General features: G+C 39.5%; 1 protein-coding gene across 3 annotated transcripts in view; it reads left to right on the top strand.

Annotated features, from left to right (window-relative positions):
* cntn3a.1 (contactin 3a, tandem duplicate 1) overlaps positions 1-26672 on the top strand; it is a 285629-nt gene that overhangs the window by 239345 nt on the left and 19612 nt on the right. For 2 of the 3 annotated variants that reach the window (XM_069140071.1, XM_069140070.1), the window contains 7 exons: positions 2397-2492; positions 12877-13080; positions 13597-13699; positions 14047-14231; positions 16930-17069; positions 22580-22712; positions 24326-24476. In XM_069140071.1, coding sequence (XP_068996172.1) covers positions 2397-2492; positions 12877-13080; positions 13597-13699; positions 14047-14231; positions 16930-17069; positions 22580-22712; positions 24326-24476 — 1012 coding nt within the window. The remainder of the gene's footprint in view (positions 1-2396; positions 2493-12876; positions 13081-13596; positions 13700-14046; positions 14232-16929; positions 17070-22579; positions 22713-24325; positions 24477-26672) is intronic. The other variant, XM_069140072.1, reaches the window with a different exon arrangement.

Here is a 26672-nt window from a genome sequence, read left to right as displayed (position 1 = left end):
TCTTACAATATAAAAACTGGAAATCCCATCAAATCATTTGCCTTGATTGAGAACAAAGATACATTTCAAAAGAAATTTCAGATATTCATTATTCTTCTCATTTAGTATAATTTTATTTTATTTTATTTTTTTATCAAAACCTTACGTATGCAGTATTGAGGAAATGTCTAGAGGGGGTTTGCCTGCTCATTTCTAATTCTACGAGGTAGACAAAAGCTTTCCAAATATACTGTCACCAGAAAAAATACTGTCCTGTGTACAAGAAAACTATATTTAAAAGATCCGTCCTCGTCAATACACTCATCCAACTGATGTAAAACCATAAATGAGGAGCACACTCCTAAAGCCATGCTAATGATGAGCTTTGAATATATTAAAACTACAGGGAGGTACTCACCAGACTTCTTTTCTGCTGAAGGAAAACACACTCAAGATGGTTGGCTGTCTTAAAGTGGGCCAAATGTTTTCTGCAGCAAGCATAAAACCACGCACACCCTGGTGTAGATAGGATATTATTTCTTATCTTTAACAGTGTGCAGAATATTAACTCAAACCAAACAATTTGTAACATCAAACCATTTAAAATCTGAAATGCAGCTGCTGGGATGCACTGCCAACTCAGCAGGTAGTGGCCCTGCCAGAGCAGCTTTAGTTTAATGTCTTTAGATTGCTGCTCTCCTGCTCACTAACAGAATACAGTATGTTGAGGCGGACGAAAAAGTGGTGAAACTTGTGGCTCTAAGGATGAAAATGTCGCTCGTTCTGTTGGTTCATCACATTGGTTCATAGGCAACTGAAATATTTCTGCAAGCATCCCAGTGGTAACAGCACATTGTAAGTTATCAAATTAATTCCATTTAGCTGCTTCAGTGTCAGGGTCCTGGTACTACTCCTAGGGACTCACTGTCATCCTGTTGTGGGTTACTGGAACACTTAAAATGGAGCCGTTGTTAATGTCATTAATAACACAGGCTTTTCCCATTTTGACAAGTCAATATGTCTGCTGGGAAAAAAAGGCCTATTGGATTTTCCTCTGGAACAGACAGTGGGTTCATGTCCTCTTCAGGATTACTTGTAATAATGTAGGCAAACCATTTACTTTTCATCTGGTGACATGATCAGAATTGCAATTTGTCCAACACCGGTTTATGACCAGATATTTATAAAACTGGCATTCAGCCTGAGAGATACATTGCGTAATGTGCCAATTAGCAAATGTTTGCTTGCTAACATGCTAAACCAAGATGATGAACAAGGTAAATATTGTACCTGCTAAACATCACTATTGTCATGGTGAGTGTGTGAGCATGCTGATGTTAGTCTTGAGAGCATTACAGCCTCATAGAGCCGCTATCATGGCTCTACTTGTATTTAATCTGCCAGTAAGTTTCAATATATTCAAATAAAGCTGATAAAATAAGATGAAACAGGACTTCTAATGTAGTCTAAAGATGTCTCGCTGGTCCAGAAGGCACTTCAATGTGTTGATGCACAGAGAGGCTTAATGTGATTCTTAACCATGGCTCAGACATAGATTTAGACTTGGCCACTGAAGCATCCACACAATCTGTCTGTCTGCACCAAATATGAAAAGAACTTAATCATTCACTAATTAAATTGTGAAGTCAAACAGAGGCTTTTCAATAACCATTTATGGAACAAAATGGAATACTGTTCTGCTGGATGCAATTTTCTATTGCTCACAACATCTGTAAAGATCACACACTGTATTTATTATGCAGGGGCTCATCCTGCTGTGCTCGCACACAGGAGGTGTCAGTTTCTTTCTCCCTGTTTTTGAATTCAGTCTTGATTATGTCGTTATATGGCAGCTGCATATTTGGCTGCGCCGCCTGCGATATCTCCAAGAGCCACAGCAGGCAAGAAACGGCAAAGTGTTCAAGGATTGTTGTCTCTATTTGCTTTCTCTCAGCAGGTTGTCAACAATTAATCGGTCTCCATACAAATGATGTTTCAGTCTTAGTCATTTAATTGTTGCTGGTCTGTGTGCAGTGGATGAAACACGGAAAGTGATAACAATACACTGTTCCAATTAAATTCACTCATGCGTGACTTATACTTGAGGAATTGCTTTCTGCTCCAGTCAGAAGTGTTTAGGACTTTACAGCACCATGTCTGCATTTATGCAACCATGCCATGAGTGTTTCATTACAAATATGCAAAAGTTATGCGTGGTATTGTATTGTGTGAAAACTCTGGTCAGTGGCTGTGCTCTAACTAGATATGAAATTACTGAGCAACCACAGATATGACTTGCATTTGTTTTGATCTCTGTAAACAACTAAGCTTGTTGTGTTTGCGTCCTGTGTGCTTATGGCTTTTGTGAAGAATGAAATGATTATTTTGCTTTATTGCTTTTGTGTTTTGGTAAACAGACTTGGAGAATTTCAAGACACAGAGAAGAAGTCCAGTGAGGGTTCGTGAAGGTCAAGGAGTGGTCTTACTGTGCGGCCCACCCCCCCACTCAGGAGGTAAGAAGTTTTTATTATCATGTGAGGGTATATCTTTTAATCTCTACTTTATCTCTACTGTGTATCCGTGAAGAGTCACTTCTGGTTTTACACACATATGTCGACACAGTGTGTTATCACCTCGCTGATTCCTCATCAACCCCTTTTTCTGGACCAAGCGAAAGTCTTGTTTGTGTTCTCCTCAATTCTCCTGGCTGTTTGACTGTGTTGTTGAAGTCAGTAGAGTGAGTCATTTTCACTTTGGGACACTCTGGCCTGTCAGCTTGATTTTCAATGGGGGCGAGAAAAAACTTTGGCATGCAGACTGGAGAGGTTGTCTGTGGCTGGGGCTCTGCCAGGCTGAGTAATAGAGCTTCTCTCTGAAGGTGCTCTGTTTGCTTCACATCATCCCTTTGCATCCATGATATTATCAATGGGAGTTTCCATATTAACTCGCACACAGGGGTCTTAAGATGGGCTTTTTGCCAGCAAGGCTGAATGTATTTTTCCACTGTTGGAGAATGTGGATGTAGTGTAACAATCTGCACACAGCAGGGGGCTTTTAGCTATTATATTTAAAGATCAATTATAAAGTGCATAGTTTCGTGTTTTTACTGCAAATACTTCCTGTCTTGGACCAATTTAACCTAATTTTTATGTAAAAAGTATTGACTCTATTATATGCTTTATTAAATATCTTGAATGTGTTAAAGCTGGGTAGTTATTCACTTTATTAATGTATAATGAGTGAAATTGTATGATTCTGTTGCCCAAAATTAATGATTGTAAGCAAACTGGCAGAGCTATTTTTAAGTATTTTGAACCAAGACCAAGTCACGTCTCAAGTCTTTGAAATGCGACTTGCTAGTTTGGGTCAAATGGCCAAAGTTGCACCACATACTCTTTTTTTTTTTTTAGGGAAACAGAGCAACTGTGAATCAAAATATCTGTATGTGTCAAATAATTAATTGAGAGCCTTCAAAATACAATTCCAGCCAGTCTGTAAATGACTGGTCCCGGTTTGATTTCAACTCATTTCTGGTTGGTCACCTTAAGACCAGCATCAACGATCCTAAATACAACGTAGTGATTTTTATAGTAAAAATAAATTGCATAACAGGAGTCCAGTTTCACTAGCAGCTCTTCGCTATAACATTTGTTGACTGAACTTGATTTGAAGTTCTTTTTTGTACACTATCCTCACAATGTGTAACTTTATAACTCTACACAAATTTGACAGATTATACAACAGTGGTGTTGTTAAAACTTGAAGGTAGTGGTTGTTGAAACAACCTTAGAATTTTTACAGTAACATATTTACAGTGTAAGGTGAAGCGCTATGATGACAGCAGCACTGAATGTGTACAATTAAAATAATGACCCCAAAGGCTTGTTTTTAATTTTACATTTCAGAAGGATGCAAATTTATTGAATGCTTGAAAGTAACAGGAGGCTTAAACTTGGGTGATGTAATTACAATTAAAAAGATCAACCGAGGGGCCTGCAGCCTTGTGTCACCACGATGGACCAAACAACTTAAATTCAAAGCCCTGAAAGGCCAATCGTAATTATACAAAACTCTGCCATATTCAGCTTAATTCTGCCGTCACATTGCTACGTCGCCTGTATTTCACCAAATCACACCACTTTCCACTGCAATGCATCCTACAGAACTCAACCAGGCATGTGTACTATTTATTATTCACCAGGAATGTCTGAAATGAGGTTGTAGATACTCAAGACATAACTGGCAATTTGAGCTTCAAAAGGCAAAATTGCAACTAGTTTTTCCTAAATCCTCCGCTTCTTTCCCTGAGTTGGAGTTAAGTTGAGTCTTCAGGCATTCAAGTTTTACGTTGAGTGAAGTTTTACGTCCAAGTCAAGTCACATGTCCTCATTGTTAAGCAAATTGTTTTCTAAGGCATTTGAATATCTGCGCAACGGTAAATGAATTATAGTGATATTAAGTTTGGCCACATCGCCCAGTGGAACAAAATGTACATCTTAAACTAACCAAAACATGTCAATGAGTCAGTCTAATTTCATAACTGCAGGAAAACATAAATAGTAGGTTATATGACATTTGGTAGCAGCTAACAAACACAAAGAATGTCCACTTAAAGCTGTGGCTGCTGGATCCTATATGCACACTGAGCACAAACTATTGTCAGGTGTTATTTTGGGTAAACTTTAGTTTACTAATTCATGTGCTGCTACTGTGTGAAACCACGCTGTTCTGCTGCTGCAGATAAGATGAGGTGCCTCTGTCACACAGTTACTTGCAAACCTAATGGTAGGCCAACATTGATAGTGCTTTGTTGTGTGTATGCTATAATGAGACATCTCACCTTGTGTTGTCTGGAAAGGCAAGAACAATGAGCCGTATGCTTACATTTGGCAACCTTGTAGTGTAATTGCTATCCCCTGGTGCAAGGAGTCTACAGTCCAAAACACTCTAAACAATAAAACAGCAGCATTTTTGGGAGTGTTGCGCTGTAGCAGCAGTGTCACCACAGTGTCCAAACATATTTTTTTTTGAATGTGGGCACACTTTATTCATGTTTTTATAAGAAAACAGCACTGATTTAGTCTGGATGATCTCACATATGGAGTTTCAGTTGAGTTCTTTTTCTAGCAGTTTAACGTACGGTCTGTCATGAAGGCAATCATGCATGCACCTGGCTAATGTTTACGATTTGGAAGAGGAAATTGCATTGTTTCTGTGAATATTTTGACAAAGGATTGCAGCGCTCTCTGAACAACATTTTGGTTCAGGCATCTTTTTGGTTAAGGGGAGAGAAATGAGTCAAAATTGACTGACTTTACCTTCAATAGATTGTATACAGTCAGAAATGTGAAGAGATGTACAGTAACCGACTGTTCATTTATTTACTTGGGAAGGTATTGATGTACTTTACCAGAAGTAATTCTGTTTGTTTGTATATTAAATTAATGTAGGTTGTTCAATTTGTTCAAGTTATTCACCTTATTATCACTGTAGCTATGCACTGTACATGTTTATACTATAAACCATTGAAAATGTTGCACAGTTGCTTGATAATGACAATATTCACTATTTTCACGACTCGTGTGAAGTGAGATTTGTCTTCTGTAATGCAGCTGTATAAAACATACATTTTCAGTATCTGCTGCAGCTAATTGGATCTATTCAGAGCAAATGATTAATTTGGTAATTTCATATTCCCATCGCCTCAGAACAATCCTTGTGTTTTGGGGGGGAAGCTGAAGCCAGAAATTGCACATCAAAAATATGATTTATTCTTAATTTAAACTTTTATTTCCCAATTTGTGCCAGCACGGGTAGCCCTAAAAACAGTTTTGAATGCCAAATGTTACACTTACTGTATGTAAGAAGACAATTACCTTTACATTTTTTTTTTTAGCATAAATGCATAAACTCATGTATGGCTAAAGTACAGCAGAGTGTTTCATATCAGGTACAAAGGAGAGACCACTCTTGGTGTAAGATATTTTATATTACATACAAGAACAAGGCCAAAGGATCTTTTGACTTTACACTTACTTATACTCACATTTGCAAACATCCAGAATTATTTAGGAGAGCTGCTGCTGAACTCTGGCAAGGACTAAAAGTGGTGATGACTTTAGGTCATAATGTGAACTTCTCACCTGCATTTTAAATCATACAATCATGTCTGAAGATGAATCCTTTTTTTATTTATGTTAACAGCAGCTTAGAGCTTCACCCCTGTGGGAAACCTTACAGTGTGTGTGACCTCACAAAAATCTTGGAAACTGACCTCCTCTTATCAAATCAATCATCTTTGCTAGTATTTCTTCCCTCGAGTGGTGTGTTACTCTTTCAGCTTCACAGTTGATTTTTCTTATTATTATCCCAGCTTATTTTACTATGGGTAATGAAATGTGTGTTGTTGTTGTTGTTTTAACCAACAAATGGTTAAATCAGCAGTGTTTTCTATATTCTCTTTCATCTGTTGTTGCTCTCTTGCAATAAGGGGATTTCAGGACATGGTTTCATATAAATTAGTATTAAAAATGCAACATCTCTCTTTATAAACTCATTTTCATAACATTCAGGAGATTCCCTTGGCCTCTGATGTTGCACTTTGTTCAAGAACTTCAGCGGCTTTGTTGGGACTGCGATCTTGCATATTTGACAACATCACACTCACAGATGTTTACAGAGATGTGCGCTGCAGTGTGTTTGGCTAAGAATGTGACTAAATCGTTGGAGAAACGCTATCTGGGTCTTGATGTTTTTGTCCTCAGGGAAATGTAGATAGATTTATTCAATAACTCTCTTCAATAATTCATGTTCATCTTGTCTGTCAATTGTTCCCAAAACTTACTCATTTTTATACTAACGCTGAACTCCCTTTGGACTTCACCCTCCTGCGTGACGCTGATCATTTGGGACTGGAGTCCTGGAGGGGCTGTTGTCAGTGGAACTGTGTGGGTTACACAGTTCCATTGCACCTAGCCCATATCTGTCACCTCCAGTCTCACGCGAAGTCTCTACCTGCTCTTAAGCAGGAATGATCACTATGTACACAATAATGTCACATCTATAGACCTGTTAAATGATTTGTCAACGTTATTTTATGTGGTAAAATGCAGGAAAACGCAAATATAACATTTTATACAACTGAGACGCATTGACTTTAATTTTTAATTGCTTCCTCATTACACAAATATATTATGTTATAATTTTAGCACTGGAAAGCATCTATGTTTCCTGTTGTAATTTGAATCAATTATCAGAAGGTAATGCACATACAGAAAATATATGTACAATGTCCAGTTAAGTGCATCGTCAGCATTCTTTGTCAAAGGGTCCTTGAAGGTGTTTGGATGCCGACTTAAGGAACTTCCATGAATAAAATACAGTTTCACTCACATAGTGGAATTAAAGTAGGCTACGTGTGTCACTAGAGTGTAAAGGAAACATAACAAGTAAACTGCAGTGGCTTGACTGAGGACAAGTCAGTTCCACATCATACACACACACACACACACACACACACAGCTGCAGAGACATCCTTCCCCCTCCAGTCTTTAGTATTTGCTGACAATAGTTTCCCCCTCTTGGTTGAAACCGTGACCTCACTGATGACATCAGCAAGGGCATGAAAGCAGGAACTCAAACAGTACTTGTCTGCATTGTGATTAAACTAGACGGTTTGGATGTAACTGTAACAAACATAATGGTAAACATAAACAAACATGGAATAACATTTGTAATGCTACAGATTGAAGGTGGAGCTCGAACACAGTTAGAAATATATAACCAGAAGTGAAGCCTTAACCGCTTTGTCACAGACATTAAGTTGTGCTTATTTTAACAATCTTCAAATGAATCACTGCAAGGAAAATATAATGGATTATGAACATGATTAAACTATTAGTATTACATGACACTTTGCTAATATTTATTTTACATGAGCATATTAGGTGTGGCTGTATTTTTTTCACTGGGAAGAATCTGTCACAATATACCAGGTGTCTTGGTTAAAAGATGGCCTATTTTATTTTCACAGTACTTTTAATATTTTTACAATACTTTAATGGGATTTTGAGAATAACAATATTTCAGTAAACTAAACTTCTAAACTGGTGCCACAGATTGTGTCAGGTCAAGGAGCAGAACACTATTTTAAGTAGACAGAAATGCGTGTTTTTCGAATAAATGTTCAGAATTGGCCATGAATGAAATGAACACAATCAAATGTAATGCAGGACATCTGGTTGGATAATGTGAAATACAACAATCTCCAAAATCCAATATTCATTCTCAGTGCTCTCAGGCTAAGTGTCAACAAAAATTTGATTTGGATGAATGGTGAGTAATTCCCATCCTTGTTCAAAGTCACTCAAAGTGGGTCAGGTCGCTTCCCTGTTGTTTTCCATGAATTAAATAAATGCAGCCGGAGTCTGCTTTTGTCCGGTAATGTACAGGCTGCTTTTATTTTCTTTTTGTTGAGGGGGATCATAGCGCTTCTCTGGAGACCCGGCCCAGCGCCTGGAATGATCCATTTTCTGACAATATTTTGTCCTAGTAGATAATGCCTATTGATGGAGATGTTGAGATTTTAAAATACAGTGTAGGATGAGTCATTTCCAGTTGTTTTTTTTAAAAAAACATATTTGCTTAAAGGTTAGTCTGGCCATATCTACTATAGTCATAGTTCATCCTGTCTAGTTTTCCTTACATGCTCACATTCACACATATCCACACACACACACTCACATGTTACAGACCCATTATCTTGTCCTCATTCAGCCTCATTATTGTGACTATAAATATGAATGATTAAATTGTGCCTGATCCTGCTGTGAATATGTTTCCATAAATATAATTTTGTTTTTAAGTTTGATCAGAGAAATATGTATCAATATTTTCCCATATGGACAAAGAGGCTATAAAGAATAAAAAATAAAGATTAAAAGCAATTGAAAAGATCTGGGCACATTAAGAAGGCTTGAAAAATACACAAACATGTAAAGACAAATAATAACTTGTTCTGCTGTTACAATGACAGCACAATGAGTGTATTGTTAAACATCTGAAACACAGAAAAGCCTGACTGGCATTTGAATAGACTCCCAGTGTTGGAAATGTGAGAAGCATGTTCTCATAAAGGGTGACAGGACATAATTCACGATCAGCACAATACAGTCGTGGAGAAGGATCTGCCTCATCTCCCCTTTAAAGGACTTCAATATCTCATGCATGATTCAGGAAGCCATTATTTCATTTTAACGATGCCTCAAAACCCTCAAGACCGCTGCAGGAAGTAGTTTGGTGCAGCCAGGATGCTCTAAAAGTGTAAGTCAGTTTGAAGTTGTACTTTAAGTATGAGCAAAATATTGTCATGTGTCCAAGAGCTGTGATATAACCCTTTCAAGGCGCGGTGCTGGATTTACATTTGATGTTTGTGTGTGTCATCTCTCACTTTGAGATGGTCTGAATGGCTGCGGTTTGTTCGGGACCTAATGCATCTGACCTCCTTTCACTAATGGAAACGGGCCTTTCAGACTTACTCAAGGCTGAAATCACTTGTTTTCTCTATCCAGTGCATCTACCCCAAAACAGAGGCTGGCTAGCAACAGCACACATAGCTCACAGGGATTTTTCCCATGTGCATGACCTAAGCCATTTCATAGAGTGAACTTGTGTGTTATGAATACAGATAGGAAGGCCTGGTTAATGGCTGTTACTGTTGAGGGAACAGACTCGCGAATACAAACTTTGACACAAGTTGTGCATATACTTTTCTTTGATACAATACACACTTGTACAAGGACCCACTCAATTCAGCATGCCCTTGGCCTGTCATGTTCCATTTCCCTTCCCTCTTCTGAGATCATTAAGGGGGAATTGATGCTGCCTGTTCATTATACAAGGGCTAAATGAAACCACAATGAAAATCTGCCACTCACTGTCACTCATGATTACATTATTCTATTACTGCCCATTACTGATTTGAGAAGGCTCTCAAATCATCAAATCCAACCCATGGTGCTTTCCACTTCCTATTTCCTGCTTCCTGTTTCTCACCATGAATCTTTAACTAACCAATTAGTAACCTCTTATTTGTTGTTGTTCCCGTTTGTCATGCCCTGTACCTGCACCTATGGATGATATTGTTTCAAAAATAGACATTAAATATACATGAGCATGTCAGGAAGAAAGCTGGGATATATTATTTAGGGGAGAGGAGGATATTACAACTGTTCCCTCAGACATGAACGGTATCATGGTCTGAAAGTATGCCACATGCCCATGAAGGAATTTTAAGTTATGTGAGACAGAATTTTTAAATGTTCCTTTCATGATGGAAAAGGAAAATTGTTTTCTAAAGAATTGGACGATTAGCAGATTAATCGATTGGCTGATTGACAGAAAATGAATTGCCAACTCTTCTGATTAACAATGATTTTTTTAAATATTTTTTTTCAAAGTAAAACGTGTTAAACTTCTCAAATTCCAGCTTCCTCAATGTAAATATTTTCTGATAAACTTAACTTTGCTTGTGGACTGTTGGTTGAGACAAAACAAGTCATTTTAGGCTGCAACGTGGACTTTGGAAAACATTGGTCAACTTGTTTTTAATTTTATTTTTTTGCCATTTTTTTACCATTTAAAGACCAGACAGCAATTTGAATAAAAAAGAAAAGAATCAATTCTGAAAAAAAATATTTGCAACAATGTATTGCCTAAAATATTTCCTTTAATGTAAAACTACAGCTTTACAATAAATACATGTTTTTAGTGGATGTATGAAACCAACAGGAAGGTGTTAACAAAGGATCTTATTCATCGTAGAATGTGACACGCTGGAAATATGGGCATCGCTGGCACAAAATAGAGAGACAGGTGTGATTACACAGTGCGGTCAAAGTTTCAATCTCATGTCGTGTTCTTGGGATGAACACAAGGTCAGGTTGTCCTCTACGAGTCTGACACACATAAAAGCACCTACTCTGTGCTTGGTAGAAAGGAGCATCCTCACCAGCTCGTCACAGTCTGTCACGTTTCAGATTTCAGGATCCAAAAGTACAACACAAAAAGTCAGCCAGTACAATTTTACTTGAATAATAAATCTCTTGCAAAAGGTTGTAGTAACCCGGTCTGCACACAAAGGAGAGGGAGCAGGTGAGAAAAAACAGTCCTGGTTTTGAGGTGTGGTCAAAAAAAACAGGTGAAATACAAAGCAGAAGGATGCTGGAATCTACTGGCATAAAGTCGCGACTGACAATCTGGCAGGGTGTTACTGTTGGAGCGGTCATATATACACTGGAGGACTAATGAGCACAGTGGGAACAGGTGGGCAGAGGCACGGAGACGATCAGGAGCATGTTCAGCACTGACAAAACGTCGCAAAATGTTCATTTTAAACAAAAGCCTGTTGAAAGCTGTCCCACACAACATTTGTTAGAAAAATAGCATTCAACCCAGAAACCAGAGTGAAATGGTGCACACTGTTTTCAGGCTGAATGTACTCCAGATGAGGCAGCAGGGCAGGTGAGAGTACCTAGGAGTTGAAACAGATGATGAGGGCAGAATGAATGAAATAAGCAAAACCGGGACCCAAGTTCTCAGGATTCTGAGTCCCTTCGTGATTTACAAGGTGCACAGTAATATGTCAAAGCCCACGCATCCTCCTGCCCCCAAAAGAGCAGAAGTAAAGAATACTGAGTCAGTAGATGAGTGTCGACCTATCGTCTCAATTATTCCCTGTACTATACTGCCGAGTCATCGCTTAGACAAGTTTTTACCAACGGCCAAGATTGCTTTTGGGACAGGGATGCAATACGGTCCAGAGCAATCTATCCTTGTGTCAATATGTCAAAACACCATCATTCCTTTTTATAATGTTGCTGATTGTTCGCGCAAAGCCTCTCTGACTGCACCCCATTTGGTTGATAGTACTGGGAGTCTTTCCCAGAAGCTTGTTATCATGGATGATGAATAGTAGACTAGGTGGTACCATACAGAATAACATGATGCTGTAATACATTGGTTTTATTGGGCATTATACAGGTTTTTTTTATGCAGGAGCCGCAGCTTAAAGTTTGATTCAAGGTCCTCCACAGCTATTTGACCACCACAAAGGGAGGTGTTAGTTGTTGTTGTTTTTATGTACAGCCACTGTTGCTGTATTTTTAAATTAACTCTTACCAAGTAATAAATCCCAAGAAGAAAAGGTAGATAAAAATAGGGAAAACAAAATGAAAATAAAACGGGGGATAATTAAAATAAAATGATAGTGCAGTCATTACAGGCTTAATTTATAAAGGGAAAGTCCATTTAGTTCAAGTAGCATTATACATTGTTGTACAATGTTTTGACGTCAACTTTCAAATTCGCAAATCTATAACTCAAACTGGATTTAGAATTTCTTGTCTCACTGGTAGCTGGTGTCTGTTGCATTGTTTTAATGCAGGTTTGTTTTCAGCCTGAATGCTGCTTATTCACTTAACAACCGCGCTGCTCCTCATTTTTCCCCAAAAACTTTTAAGTGGAACAAGCCGCCACAGGAAAGATATTGCCGTTCCTGCTGTGGATACAAAATATCTACTTCCCTGAAAAGCCAGTAATTCTTACTCTCAGCATCATCACTTCAACATATTGGACCACTGAAACTTTTACAATATTAAGGGCATTTATCCAACAGTGAGTAAGAGTAATTGCTTTTCAATTATAAATTGTGTTTTTAATCACGGAAAGCTGGCGCTCAGTCCAATCTGCTAATTGCTTTATCCCTGAAGGCATCCACTGACACCGAAGTGATGAAGTGTCTGATGAAGCACAAGTTATCTGCACTTTAGATGATGCCTAAATACAGTATGTTGTTTTTCATGTGTCGCCCACATCCATTCTGCTTGTGTTTGTTCACAGAACTTACCTTTACGTGGATCTTCAATGAGTACCCGTCATTTGTCATCCAGGACACGCGACGATTTGTGTCCCAGAAGACCGGCAACCTCTACATCGCAAAAGTGGAGCCCTCTGATGTCGGCAACTACACTTGTGTAGTCACCAACACGGTCACCAAGAGCAGCGTCCAAGGTCCACCAACACCTCTCGTCCTGCGGGTCGATGGTATGAAAGGATGCTGTTACTGAAGTATACGTACAGTACGAAACAGGGACCCAAGTTTAAGACGGTGCAACTTTCAAATAACAGGTGCAAAGACTTTAATTAGTGATTGCTTGGCAAGATGAGTTTATCGCAGTAAAATCTTTAGCTGGCGATTTTGACAACTGTTGCCAGGAAATCTAATCATTTGCACCTCATTTGTGTCTATGGCTTGGCTCATAACATGAAACATTTTTGAAGGTTGTTTTGTTTGTTAACTGTACTTTTATAGAAAATAATTGAACGTTAACTTTGGTCAGAAAAGTTACAATTAGATATTTAAGACCTCAGACAATCCAGAAATCGCCAAAGAGCTCGAAGAGAGTTATAACTCCTTCGGGCCTGTATATGACGGCATCATACAGTGACCCAAACTATATTTTGGATTTTGTCTCACTGTGACCTTTTCAGGCTTCGAGCTGAGAAAATTCCCCTCTGACACGCGTGGCATCAATTCTGTGTTTCTCTTTGTAACGTCAGGTGTGATGGGCGAATACGAGCCAAAGATCGAAGTGCAGTTTCCTGAAGTTGTCCCTGTCGCTAAGAGCTCAACTGTCAAACTGGAGTGTTTTGCACTTGGAAAGTATGTCCCGTTGTGCATTATTATACCACTCATAACTGTCATGTCATAACTACACCATTAGTTGTTTACTCTACGAGTGCAAGCTGTATGGTAATGGGTAGAGACCCTGTGAAGGGATTTTGTGACTCTTTTTTTGTGCTGTACACACAGAATATACATAGAAGAATCACTCACTAGTTCATATTTCAGATTAATTAAACATTGACATACTTTATCAGTGTTATTCACTGTTCACTAGCTTCATCTATGCTTTCTCGTCTAAGCTAATACCCCCAAGTAAAACAAAATCTTCAGGATTATTTTTCACGTTATGCCCTTGCTGTGTGTTGTTTTTTTAATGCCTTTAGCCCAGTGCCAACCATCAGCTGGAGACGAGTGGATGGAGCCTCTTTTGGCAGGAAGGTGGACATAAATAAAGCCAGCGGCGTTTTAGAGATCCCTTACTTCCAGCAGGAGGATGCAGGCATGTATGAATGTGTGGCTGAAAACACCAGAGGAAGAAACTTGGTCAAAGGAAAGATGTCGTTCTATGGTGAGTAGGAGGATGGTTTCTTTGACTCTGATCTAAAACTTACTTTCGTTCACATCTCTTGTCTTGGGTATATAAAAAAAAAAAAAAAAAACCTTATGCCTCCAACCTGTCAGTTTTCTTCCTAACATATCATGTGCATTTATAGATTCTTACCAAATCTTGTACCTACTGATTCATGACCTTATTTAAACCCCCTCAAAGGTTCACTGCTCTGAGGCGTGATTGAAAATCTTGCGAATAAAAGTGTAACTTTGGTGCGAGTCCAAGAATTATTTTTATTTGTTGCCACGCAATCTGTAGCTTTTATTAGAGTCCATATATAATGGCATCATATAGTGGAATGTGGTAGTAAATTAACCTATTAACAGTAGTTCATTTCTGACAAGCTCTTTATGATGCCAGCGGCAAACACGAGGCCACAGCGCACACAGATTTACACCACCTTTCAGGGAGAGGGGATTTTTTTTTTTCCATCACCAACACCAGACTTATGGCTCATATTCTGAGGTAGCTTTTAATGGCCCTTGATGAAGGATTTTTATGGTTTCTCCCTCCATTATTTTGCAGTTTATGCATTGATAATGTCTTCCCACAAGGCCCTATAGGGATGTGCTTGACTGAAATCAAATAATAAAAAAAAAAAGTTCTTTCCTGTGAAAGAGGATACCTTTGATATGATAATACAGGTTTCTTTGTAGCACCTGTGGGTAAGATGTAATGCTCATGGTACCAGTAGGCAGACTGAGGATTAAACATGCTTAACTGTAAACAGTATAGCATTATAAGACTGGGTGTTGACAATGTAGAGGGCTGAAAACAAGGTTAAACGGTATGATGATGTCATGGTCGTTCTGTAAACAAGGTCATAATTTTCCCGCAACCTGTAGCCCCTTGCTGTTTTGGTACTAAAGTCACATTGCCTCTGCACCTCCTCTCCACTGTAGCTGTGTGCAAGTAGTGTTTCTCCTTGTAAGATTTAAAGTCCTCTCTCATCTGAAAGCCTCACAGACTGACCGGCTGCCAGGTGATAAAAATCTGTAATCTCATTTTAAACTCCCTTAGACAGGATCTTGTGGGACATCCATCAACTCTGTGGAAGAATATGAGAATCAATATGGGGATGTGGTGTTTGCAGCAACAAAACGGAATGAGCACAGTTACAATAAGAGGTGGCCTCTCTCCTTTGATTTCCCACTTAATTGTCCTTCTACTGTTGCAGGGGATTTAAGAAATTAGATCATGATCTCGCAGTTTACTGCATTTGAATGAAGCTCAGACACAATCAGATTGACTTTGTGTAGAAGGCACTTGCGTGACATCTTCCGTTCCATTACGTTATCTCTGACTGGCTCATTTATAACGTTGTTAACAGAGTGTCATGTCGTAATTGTTTCTCTGTAGTGAAGCATTTTCAATACAGAATGAATTTATTATGCTAAATGTATTTCCTCTCATGGAAAGAACATTAAGAGAGCATTTGATAACAAAATGTGTCAAGTCTTTCTGCGAATGCTGAACACTGTTGCTTTATAAGCTTTTCACTTGAGTCCAAATTAGCTCTCACTAAGTAAAATGCACTTCAGGAAATGCATGCAGTGCCGCTAGTGAAGGTGGAACTTACGAGAAAGAGAAATTTAAGAGAGAGCAAAGAACAATTTGATTTGAAAGGAAGAAATGCCAAACACTTCTTCACACGTGTTTTTTCTGCCATCTAATGGTTTCAGGATTTTAACTTTCAAATGGTCAGAAACACTTTTTTTTTAACCTCAAGCTCTTCTGTCAGGATACGGTTGTTAATTCAACCCTAATCAATACTTTGATCCCTTTCTCAGCGCCGTAGATCACAGTGGAACTCAATTAAACAGATTCTTTCATAACATCGCCACATTATTATCTGGAGAGACATTATTTTATATGGGGAATAAAGAAAGTGGCGGTGTTTTAAACGGAAAACCCTCGCTATAGGTTGTTGTGTGTGGGTGGATAGTTGCCCTGCAAAAAAGCCTTTAACACTGAATGTACCATCGAAACAAAAAATGTATCAAATAATTATAATTCAATTTTCTAAGTAATACAGCTGTAGAAAGCAGACAGGCTGACTCAACTTCTTTTCCTACCGTTCCCCCTGACCCTGGTAGGGCTCTGGTATTTGTGCAGGTGTTTCACAAGCTCCATAAATCTTCTTACAGTGTCGCCAGAGATAAGGTGCTCGTCATTTACGTGACAGTAAGACCACTGTCATAAATGTAAAGGAATTTTATCAGTGGATTTCTGGTGTTTCAAATGACAAAAAGCGAATATGACATGTGCATTAACTGCATTGCTAAAAATGAATTATAACCCTCTCATTGTTAGCCTCACAATAAATATAATGTGGTCAGCAAACCTGATTTTCATAAAGATCTAGTTGTAGCAAATCCAGCAGCTTATTGTTTAACTTTACAGTGATGGTCTCAACCATTCACTATTGATTATTCTTTCCCTATGCAGTTGTTTTTATTTATATAGTTTCCAAGTTGAGGTCAACTTCAGGTTAATTGGGAGTGGATTTATGATTTGTGCCTTTGGTTGCTTCGTAAATGAACTAATTGCCCGCTTGGTTGCCTCATTGATTCATTTTATAACTGCTGCTTGCTGATGTAAGCATTTGTGTGGCGTTAAAGTGTTCATTTACAGTATGTGGTTTGTGACCTCACAGCTGCACCCCACTTGACTGAGAAGCCTCAGGATGTTCAGAAGCCCATTGATGACACACTGGTGTGGGAGTGCAAAGCCAGCTCCAAGCCCAAACCCTCGTACCGCTGGCTGAAGAACGGAGAGCCTCTGGACCCCATGGAGGTAAGTGATTTTTCCTGAACTACGTTTTTTTTTTTTTTTTCATTTAATGAAGAAGCAAAATTACATACATAAACACTATACCTCCTGAAGCACAACAACGATGGAAAGAAACAAGCAGAGAAGAGACAATGATGCCAGGTGTTGTCACACAATCAGTCTGCAACAGAGAATAATCAGATAATCAGTCAAGAGTGCTCACCACCTTTTCAATTTGTATTGCTCAGTAATGATCGTTTGGATCGGAATAATCAAATATTGACTGTATTTTGCACCCAGACAATTCGTTTAAATTATGGTTGTGCAAATCTCCTCCTGACAAAACTACCCCTGAAGGCTCCACAGCAATATTTGGTTTCACTTGCAGCCCTTAATTTGGATAATCGCTGACATTTCAAACAGTTTACCAAATTAGTCCCCAAACAGATATTTTGTATGTTATACATCTTAATAAGGGATTTCCAAACTGCTCTTTTTTCCTTTGACAAAATGAAAGTGTCTGAGAGCTACTCATGTTTAGTAACATGTATTCACATAGCTGAGCTCCACCCAATCCGGCTGAATAAGATTCTTTAATGTGAACAATAATAAATTGATCTCAAAACACACACACACACACACACACACACACACACACACACACACACACACACACACACACACACGCACACACACACACACACACACACACACACACACACACACTGGTTGGGCACCCCTGCTCTAGATCCACTGCTGTGATCTAAGAGGCGACATGTGCACTAACACTCACTATTTTGAGTGCATCAGTGCGTTCACACTGTCAAGTACAGAAACATGCAGCGCACTACAAGTACCAGGATGATGCACTCAAAACGGTCCGAAAAAGAAGTATGAAACGCTGGGCACTTTTCATTCTAAATGATCGCCATCTTTGCTACGTAGAGGAAGGGGTGGGACCAACGACGTAAAATGAAGGTGGCTGAGGAAGCTTGCGCTGTTCCTGAACACCAAAAAAAAGTGTTTCTTTTTCACTACCGCTGCTGAAAAGAAGCCATCAGTTTGTTTATTGAGTGTATTAAAAAGAGGGTACGAGAACACGTCGATATTTTGGCGGGTGAGGTGTTCACATGCTGCGGCGATTTCCTGAAAGTGCAGAACAGCAGTATGCAGTTTAAAACAACACTACCCTTTCAAAAACACCTGCATTACACAAGTAAGAGTCCTAAAATTGTAAGAGCACTATACTAAGGGAAGTATGTCATTTGGGACACAGCACATGAAACCTGTACTGGAATTTGTCATCTTCATCTTCAGTGAACACCACGTCTTATGAAGGTGTGTTTTGACAACAATCACATTAAGACTGCCAAAAGGCTCAATTTTACAGGCTTTAACTTAAATGGAATTGTTACTGCTGGCAGAGAGCCAATAATTTTTTTCATGACAACATGCCTTAAGCAGTTCAGTGAGTGGAGATGAGTGTAATTTAATGTGTAAAATGAAAGATAAGATAACAGTAGATTGGGAACCATCTTGCTTAAAGGATGTTAATGCACTGTTTGTTGGATTTATTATGCTCACAAGCATATAATGCCTCCAATTCATTGGCTTGTACTTGGCAACAACGTGTCACTTTGAAATGCCTGTATTTGCTTGGGACTAAATTTGGCATCAAAAGTGTGTGTGTATGTGTTGTGGGAGAGAGTGTTTGTATGTGTTTTGCAAAGAAGCCAGAGCGATGCCATTTTCTGCCTGTCATCAACCAAGGACTTTGTCGACAATTTAACGCTCAATCTCTCCTATCTGCTGCTCTCAATTTTATCATTAAGTCTCTCCTCTCTGGAGGGAGGGTGAAAAATGCCTTATCATCCAAAGTGCATTTCACATTTAAGCAATTTGCCTTGTTTTGTGTTATTGTGCTCCTGGAGTTAGTGTGCTTTGTGCCTGAAAAGAATAACTCCCACGAATCACAGTGGCTGATCGTGTCTGTGTTTGGGCTGGGTAATGAGCGCAAAATCGGACTGTTGCCGTTTTGTTGGACATGGCTCTAAAGGAGCCAGGTGGATTTTGTTTTCTGGAACTTGGATTTAGGGGCTGAAATAATACCCAAAAACTGTGGCACTTTAATTAGAGAGCTGAAAGTCGATGCACCGAAGAAGATTACAGAGTTTTACTCTCTAAATGGTTTTCCATTATGACACGGAAATCTACAAATCCTCTATTTGCAGCAGCTGAAATTTTAATCTGCATAAATACATTTCCTCTTTCGGTCATTTACATCTGTCTTTTATATTCATTTTAAATGACTGAAAAAGGTCACTTCTTCTATTTGCCTCTCCTCTTTAAGCATGGGAAACCGTTATCGCTCCACCTGTGCATCTCGAGTATTGATTTGTAAATAACATTGTAAAAATTCCTTTGGCAGGTGGCCGAGGAAACATATTCTTTGAACACAGGGCTATATTAATGAGGTGGGGTGTTACCATTTTCAAAATGCCACCGTCAACCGCGGCAACAGTAAATCAATTTCCAAACCCAAAGGTCAGCAATGTAGAGAGAGGGAGAAAGAGAGGAAGGCCAAGGGGGCCATTTGTTATTCCTCATTAGAATGTATCAGTCCTCCTCTCTCCCTCTCGCTCTATCTCAGCATCTCTGCTGCTCTCTTTATCTTTCTTACGCTCTCTTTCAAGCCTTTATTTCCTCCCACTTCTTCCTCTCTCTCCACCTCATTTTGGGGCCCCTCCAAAAGGGAATTAAATGGCGCAGGGGAGGGCTGTCACTTCAAAATGTCACCCCGGCGAAACAAGGACCCACTCATGCTTGTATTTTCCCACCAGCTCCCCCTTTTTAGTTACATACAAGAGAGTGTGTTTTTCGTACCTCTGACCTCCAAAGTCCGCTACCTGCCTTCAACAGAGTTACCATTGTCGAAGCATACATCCAGTCCAGCTACTGCAAAATGGGGTCATTACATATTCTGCTTACAAACAGAGCAACAGCAGAGCATCTGTGATTTTCCTTTTCGCAGCTCAACTTGATACAGTACTGGTATCAGAGAGGAGTCAAGCATAATTAAAGATGGTGATAAAGCAGATGAATGCCACCATTTGTCTCCCAGCACTAAAGAGATTGTGATAGAGCCACCACCGAGTCTCTGAGGGTTTTTTAACAGGGCAGCGGGTATAGAGTAGTGTAGTGTGGCACCGACCCGTGCACTTACACAGATCTTGTTCATCCCTTTCATCCCCCTGGGCCCGTGCACTGTGCAGCCTAAAAAGAACCATCTATCATCTATTCAAAGTCGCGATGACTCCTCTCTCTCTTACTCTCGCTCCCTCTTTTCCCTTGAACACACATTCTGTATAAGTGCCCGGTCCTAACCATAAAACCCCGGGACTCGTTGTGTTCCACTTGGAAAATACTGTATCCATCCACACCCAGGACCCCCCTCTGGTGGTTGCTTTAGCAGCAGATGAGCCACGCATCCATCTTGTGACTGGGCCTGAGAAAGAACTCTATTTGAAGATCGTCAGCGGTGTCACTGACTGATGTTGAGGGACAGTACTTGTCTTTTCAAGTGCCAGTGCCGTAATGATTCCAGACGACAGACAGACTGGCGGCAGGACCCTCTGGACTACTTTGTCAGTGACATTAAAAGGTCCAGCTACACTCAGTGGAAAGATCAAGGGCAAGAACAATGAGTGCTGCCACACTTAAACTGACATAACTATAAAAAGGGAGTGGAAAGCACTGCCAAACATTGTAAAGGTCAAAGGAGCACTGGGAAGAGAAGAACTTTGTTCAGGTTTTGGTATGACTATGTTTACTGTAGAGGTGTTTTATTCTGAAAAAGAAAAAAACAGCTTCACACGTGGAGTATTATTTCTCTGTGCCACCTAATGCTCTGTGATACTTGGTGGAGTTCAAAACAGCCTCCGTGCTGCAGCTTATTCCTGACTGATTTCTCTGAGGCTTGATTTTAGCCGTGGTTTTATAATGTCTCAGTGCTATGTTAAGCAGAGGGGGGTTACATCAAGTCGCTGTGGGCCTATTAAGACCACAGAAAATTAACAGTGTTTCAATTATCAACCCCCCCAAGGAGAGAAAAAGTGTGGCTAAAGCTTGAATTAAATCAGGTCATTTATCAGAATGAACACACTTGGCATCGAAGTACTTAAAACGTCCATATTTAGACCTAATTAGCCACTGCAAAGCAAATTTTGTCCCGTGTTCACATATTTCCTTGAAAAAGATCTAAACATTTCTTGTAGTACCCTTGAATGTTAGGTTTGTTTAAATTAAAGTAAAGGCTTTGAATGCTGCTCCAAACAAGACACATTAAAAGCATCATTGGGATTTAAAAAAAACAACAGTTAATACTTGGAAAGTGATAGAATGAATAGTGACCTTTATTCATGGCTTTATCTGATCCATTTATGACCTATTGGAAAACAAGAGTAATCAAATGACAACTAAAAAATATTGAAAACATATCTATTGAAAATTCATCATGCAGCACATTCACAGTCATCAGAATATGGTAAATAAATAGGCTATATTGTGATATGGAGGGTTCATACTGTATTGCAAAGTACATTTATATGCATTTTCAGCAATGGATATATATATATATATTTATTTTATTTTATTCAAGAAGTAGCTCAAAAGCCAAAAAAGCATGGGCACCCCTGGATTAGAATATAGCAGGCTTGTACTTCTTATTATATTTTTATATGGTATTGTTCTATAAACAGGTAACTTTCCCAAAAATCAATGTCACATTTGCTAAAGGATCATCCAATTAGGTCTTTTTTGTTGACCAAAATGGCTCAGGAGAATCTTTAAACTGTTTGCAGGCTGTTTGGCAATTTAGCTCCAACAACTTTACAAACAGAAGCTAATCGACCTAATGTCTTTGCTCCTTTAATTATTATTTTTTAGAATCAAAATCTGAATCGAAGGACTATGTGTAAAGTGAAATGGGTTGTAATAAAACCACAGGGAATCATCCTGCGCTGTACACTACTGCACCTCCCCAGCAGCAGCAGATGGCAGCTGGCTAACTGTTTTCTCAGGAGGTGGCAGACGTCAAATAGATAAAAGAGATGGTGAATATTGGACCGAGGCGGGAAGAATTATGACTTCTAATAATGTTGCTTCATGTTTGTTGCATATATACATTGGAAGTTGTTTGCCAACATGTCAGACATAAAAGGTTTATATGGCACTAATGTGATTTTTTTTTTAACAGAACTTTCGTCACATATTGATTGACTGAGGGCCTGAGTACTTTAAGGAGCATACTGCACAGCACAGAGTGGTTCCTGATAGGATATAAACCTTGGACTGTGCCGGGGCATATTTTTGCACCCGTGGCAACCACTCAAGGACGTTTCCTCTGCTGCCTCCTCAAATTCTCTGAACTTGTCTAGTGTTTGTTGTCAGATTAGTATAGCAGCTTCCATTTCGAGTCATTTGATGTTAAAAGCATGCATGTGTGCGTGTGTGTGTGTATATATATGTGTCTTTAGCAGGACAGAGTTCAGGTGGCTAATGGAGTGCTGACAATCAGCAGCTTGAATCTGGCAGACATCGGCATGTACCAGTGTGTGGCAGAGAACAAGCATGGCCGAATCTTCACCAACGCTGAGCTGCGAGTCATAGGTAAGACCAAACACACAAGGCTTTTCTCTAAATACACTCGGTGGAGTTATACTTGAGGCCATAGATCTTCCACCAACATTCAGAATGACACAACATCTGATACACATGCCTCCAGTTTTGCCAGCTGGATCACCAAGATATTTTTCCATTTATACTCTGTTTTTTTTCTTATGTCTTTGCTGTTTGTTTTTTCATGTATAAACAATATTTTGGAAAAAGTCTGTACAGTCCAGTAGATCTGAGGCTGTTTCCAGTAGTTTGCCCAAAAAGTGCACTCTAGTTCTGCTCACATAATCAGATGCATTTCATGCTTGTCCCTCAGCTGAGAAAGATAAAGTGACTGGTTTACTTGTGGAAGATCAGCTGTGTGCACTGAGCATAGCAGGAGATGAGAGTTATTTGATGGCTCAGTAGTTCTATATCATGTTTTTTTTAAATAAAAAATTTGAATTTCATGGGCTTTCCTACAGTACTGCTGTATTCAATATTAACATATCCCAAATCTTTTGTTCCCATTTACATTTTTGTTTCTTTCAGTAATCATTGAATGAACTTGTCAGTTGTCACTCTTTAACTAGTAACTGTTACTAGTTACTATATTTTATATAATATCTAGTTTTAATCTACACAGAGTGACATTTTGTCATCCTAAAATTGTGCAACAATGCCTGTCACAATATTGCAGAATTTACTTTGCAATTATGTATATAACATGTAAGAGGCTAAAACCAAGAAATAAAATTATCTCAAGAAGAAAACATGATAGACATTTGCTGTTTCCTTCACAGAGTAGAGGTTCTGTTTATATTTTTGCTACACTGTGGTGAAACTATAACTCCAACTCCTGCAATAAGATTTGAGTCCATATTAATTCCACTCATGTTAAGAGAAGACAAATATGACAAAAACCTGTTGTGGTGTCAGATAACACTGACTTTTCACACATAGTGTCAAGAAATAATTGTTAGGTGCAACGTGTGCATGCTCACCTGTGCATCACGCTGTGTATTGTTGTGTGTGTATGCACACGCACTAGCACACGCCAGCAGGTGCTCGGCCATGTCAGTGGCGCCAGGCTGTGTATTCACTTTGAAGAGCTTTCTGCTGAGTCGGTGCGCATACAAAACAGCTCCAGACGACGGCGCCTTGGTAATTAAGGCTTAAAGGAGCAGCAACAAAGCCTCCCTCTCGTTTTACATTGTCTCATTTTTCCGTCAGAGCCTCACGGCTTGATTCTTAATGCATAATGGCCTTCGAAGGAAAATTCATGAAATCGGAAAACCACCTTCTTTTCAAATACAATGTCTTCCTGAAACGTATGTATTGTGACTGTTTTCCTGCATTTATAGGTGCATTAGAGTCTGTCTCTGCATGTGTGCAAACAAGTTTATATGTGTGTAGAAAGAAAAGGATGTGAGAGCTGACCTCGCTAATGGATGGAGTGACCTGCATGTTTTAGGAGGCTCCTCCACTCTCTTCTGCATTAGCTCATTTCACTTTGCTCGTCTGTCTCTTTTTCACTGTCAGTAAATTAAGCCTTTTTTTTTTCTTTTTTTTTTTTTTTTTCTCTCATCTCCCTCACATTCTTCTTCTCCTGCCACTCTCCCCTTCAGCCATCGCTCCGGACTTCTCCCAGAACTTGTTGAAGGCCCAAACTTTGGCCCGACAGGGTGGCGACATCCTAATCGAATGCAAGCCCAGGATGTCTCCTCGGGGTGTGATTTCATGGAGAAAGGGGAAGGAAGCCCTGAGAGAGAGCCACAGGTACCAGCTTTCTTTTTGTCGAGCTGTAAGTGCACTGTGTGCGGGCACCACAGTTGTTTAGTTTGTCTGCTTTACTTGCAGAATAACATTTCATTGGCTTGTTATTTTATTTTTCTCTAGTTGATATTCATGGTGACAAACTGCAAAGAACAGAATCACAGTGTAACTCAATACAATTTGAATTGCATAACACGTTCTGCACTCCACCACTGCTATCTACATTTCTTCCATGAGCTCCATCCTTCTTTGCTCTTCTGACTGTGCTCAGAGCTGGTTTCTGCACTGTTTACTTAAGGTAATTGGGCATTCCTAGACTGCGGCACTTGGATCGATGCACTGATCCATCAGCTCATTAGCGGCATGTAGGGCCTGCAGGGTCATTAGAGCACACGGCAGACAATGATCCAGACCACCATTGAGACACAGACGAAGTGGATGAAATCCCCAAAAGGGACTGATCAATAGATAGCTGCTGAACATACATTCTTTAGTGATAGTGGTGGTGACAACGGTGGAAGCCAGCTGCACACCTTGTTTTATTAGAAATCAGGTTAAGTGCAGATCAATGCAATACCTGTGTGTGCTGGAGAGGAGATGGAGGAAGGAAAAACAAATGTTAATCAGACCAGAAAAAAAACAGTAGTCCCACTGAAGCTGTAATGCTGGTCAAGGTAGCAGTAGGATGTAAAGTCATAGACTGATCTGGGTTTTACTATTTGTTCTCCCACGGCTGCAAACGGGGAAATATGCAGCCGTCATGTCTTATATGAAGACTGTTTTTGGAAGCAAAGTTGGAAGATCTGTTCAAATACAGTCACTTGAACAAACAGGTATTCACAGGAAATGTATAGCTCTTCTGAAATGTCACTGTTTGGTGATATTTGCTCTGTTTTCACAGTTCTGACAAGCTTGAAACTTTCAGCATGATTAAACTAGAAGAGAACGAAACAGCCCGATGTCCAATTGCATTTTAATCACTGCCTTGTCAAGAAATTAACTTTTTTGTGGGAATCTGTTAATTTGCTATCATAATCATTGAATAATATAGAATGTCATCTGCACAAATCCCTCACTTTCTGTTTGACAACATCTTTATTTTGAGCAGAAGTGCACCTGTGGGAGGCAAAGCACACCTGCAGGGACACGCAGTGATGTGGTGGGGGGGTCCTCATTTCTTATCTGATATGAGATTAATTGTTCAACTGGATCAGCAGCTTTTCTACGTCCAACACCTGGGATATCCATCCTCACCACAGTGGGGTTGTCGCAGGTTTAGTCATGTCTCACCTCCCCCTGCCAGACAGCATGTTGTGGAAACTAAAGGTGGGATTTGATTGTTAATGCCTTTGCCAGGCCGAGACATCGGATGGAGGAAAGAGATGTTTTATTTGCAGCCGAGCAACAGAATCAGCTCCAAGATTATGTGTTGTTGCAAACGCCTGCTTAAAGTTGGGCCAAGGTTGCAGATTTATCATCCTCTTAAGTATTGAAAGGAAAATGCATCCATATGGCAATGTGCAATATGAATCGCACCCGTAAAGGCGAGATTTCCCATTTGAGATTTAACGTTACAGCCGTGCTCTGAAGTGGGTGAGCTGCACGCAAGATGTTAGCTTCTGATATTATTGCAATATCTCTGGCAAGCCTATTCCCTTGTTCCTGGCTCATTAGCATTTACTTTCCTCTATATCGAAATGGGGCTGTTACCAATGCTATTACAGCGGTGGCACAACACTAATCCATCCCACTGGCTCAAGTAAAGTACCCATAATTCCTTCTAATCTTCCAAGGATAATGTTTTCAAGGATTCAGAGTAGGAGAAAACAAATCAACTAAGAACAAGGCAGGATCTGATTAGTTAATGAAATCATGCATCGGTGATACCTATATCAGCTCATATCCCAGGCATGTATAACAAGATCGCTTTATAACAGGGTTGCTGTGCACTTACACAGGGAAGTATGAGGTTAACGATAAAGTGCTTACCCTAATTTAATTTCACTGCTGACCACTGCCAGCAATTGCAAAACTGATATAGGAAATAGCTCTCAGGGATATTACCTTCAGATTGAACCACAGTGTTTGAGATTGTTATGCTAAACGATATGTATTGCTTTCGTGTTATGTGAACCAGTTTCTAATCCTGCTGCTAAGAAAGCAAGAGCATCGTTAGTGAATGAAATAAGCAGTACCTGA

Source organism: Embiotoca jacksoni, unplaced genomic scaffold (genome assembly GCF_022577435.1).
Source record: "Embiotoca jacksoni isolate LCO1_2020_lvr unplaced genomic scaffold, fEmbJac1.0.p SCAF_9, whole genome shotgun sequence".
Taxonomy (NCBI): Eukaryota; Metazoa; Chordata; class Actinopteri; family Embiotocidae; genus Embiotoca; species Embiotoca jacksoni.
The sequence above is the reverse complement of the archived record's forward strand: the minus strand, read 5'-3'. Positions and strand labels throughout refer to the sequence as shown.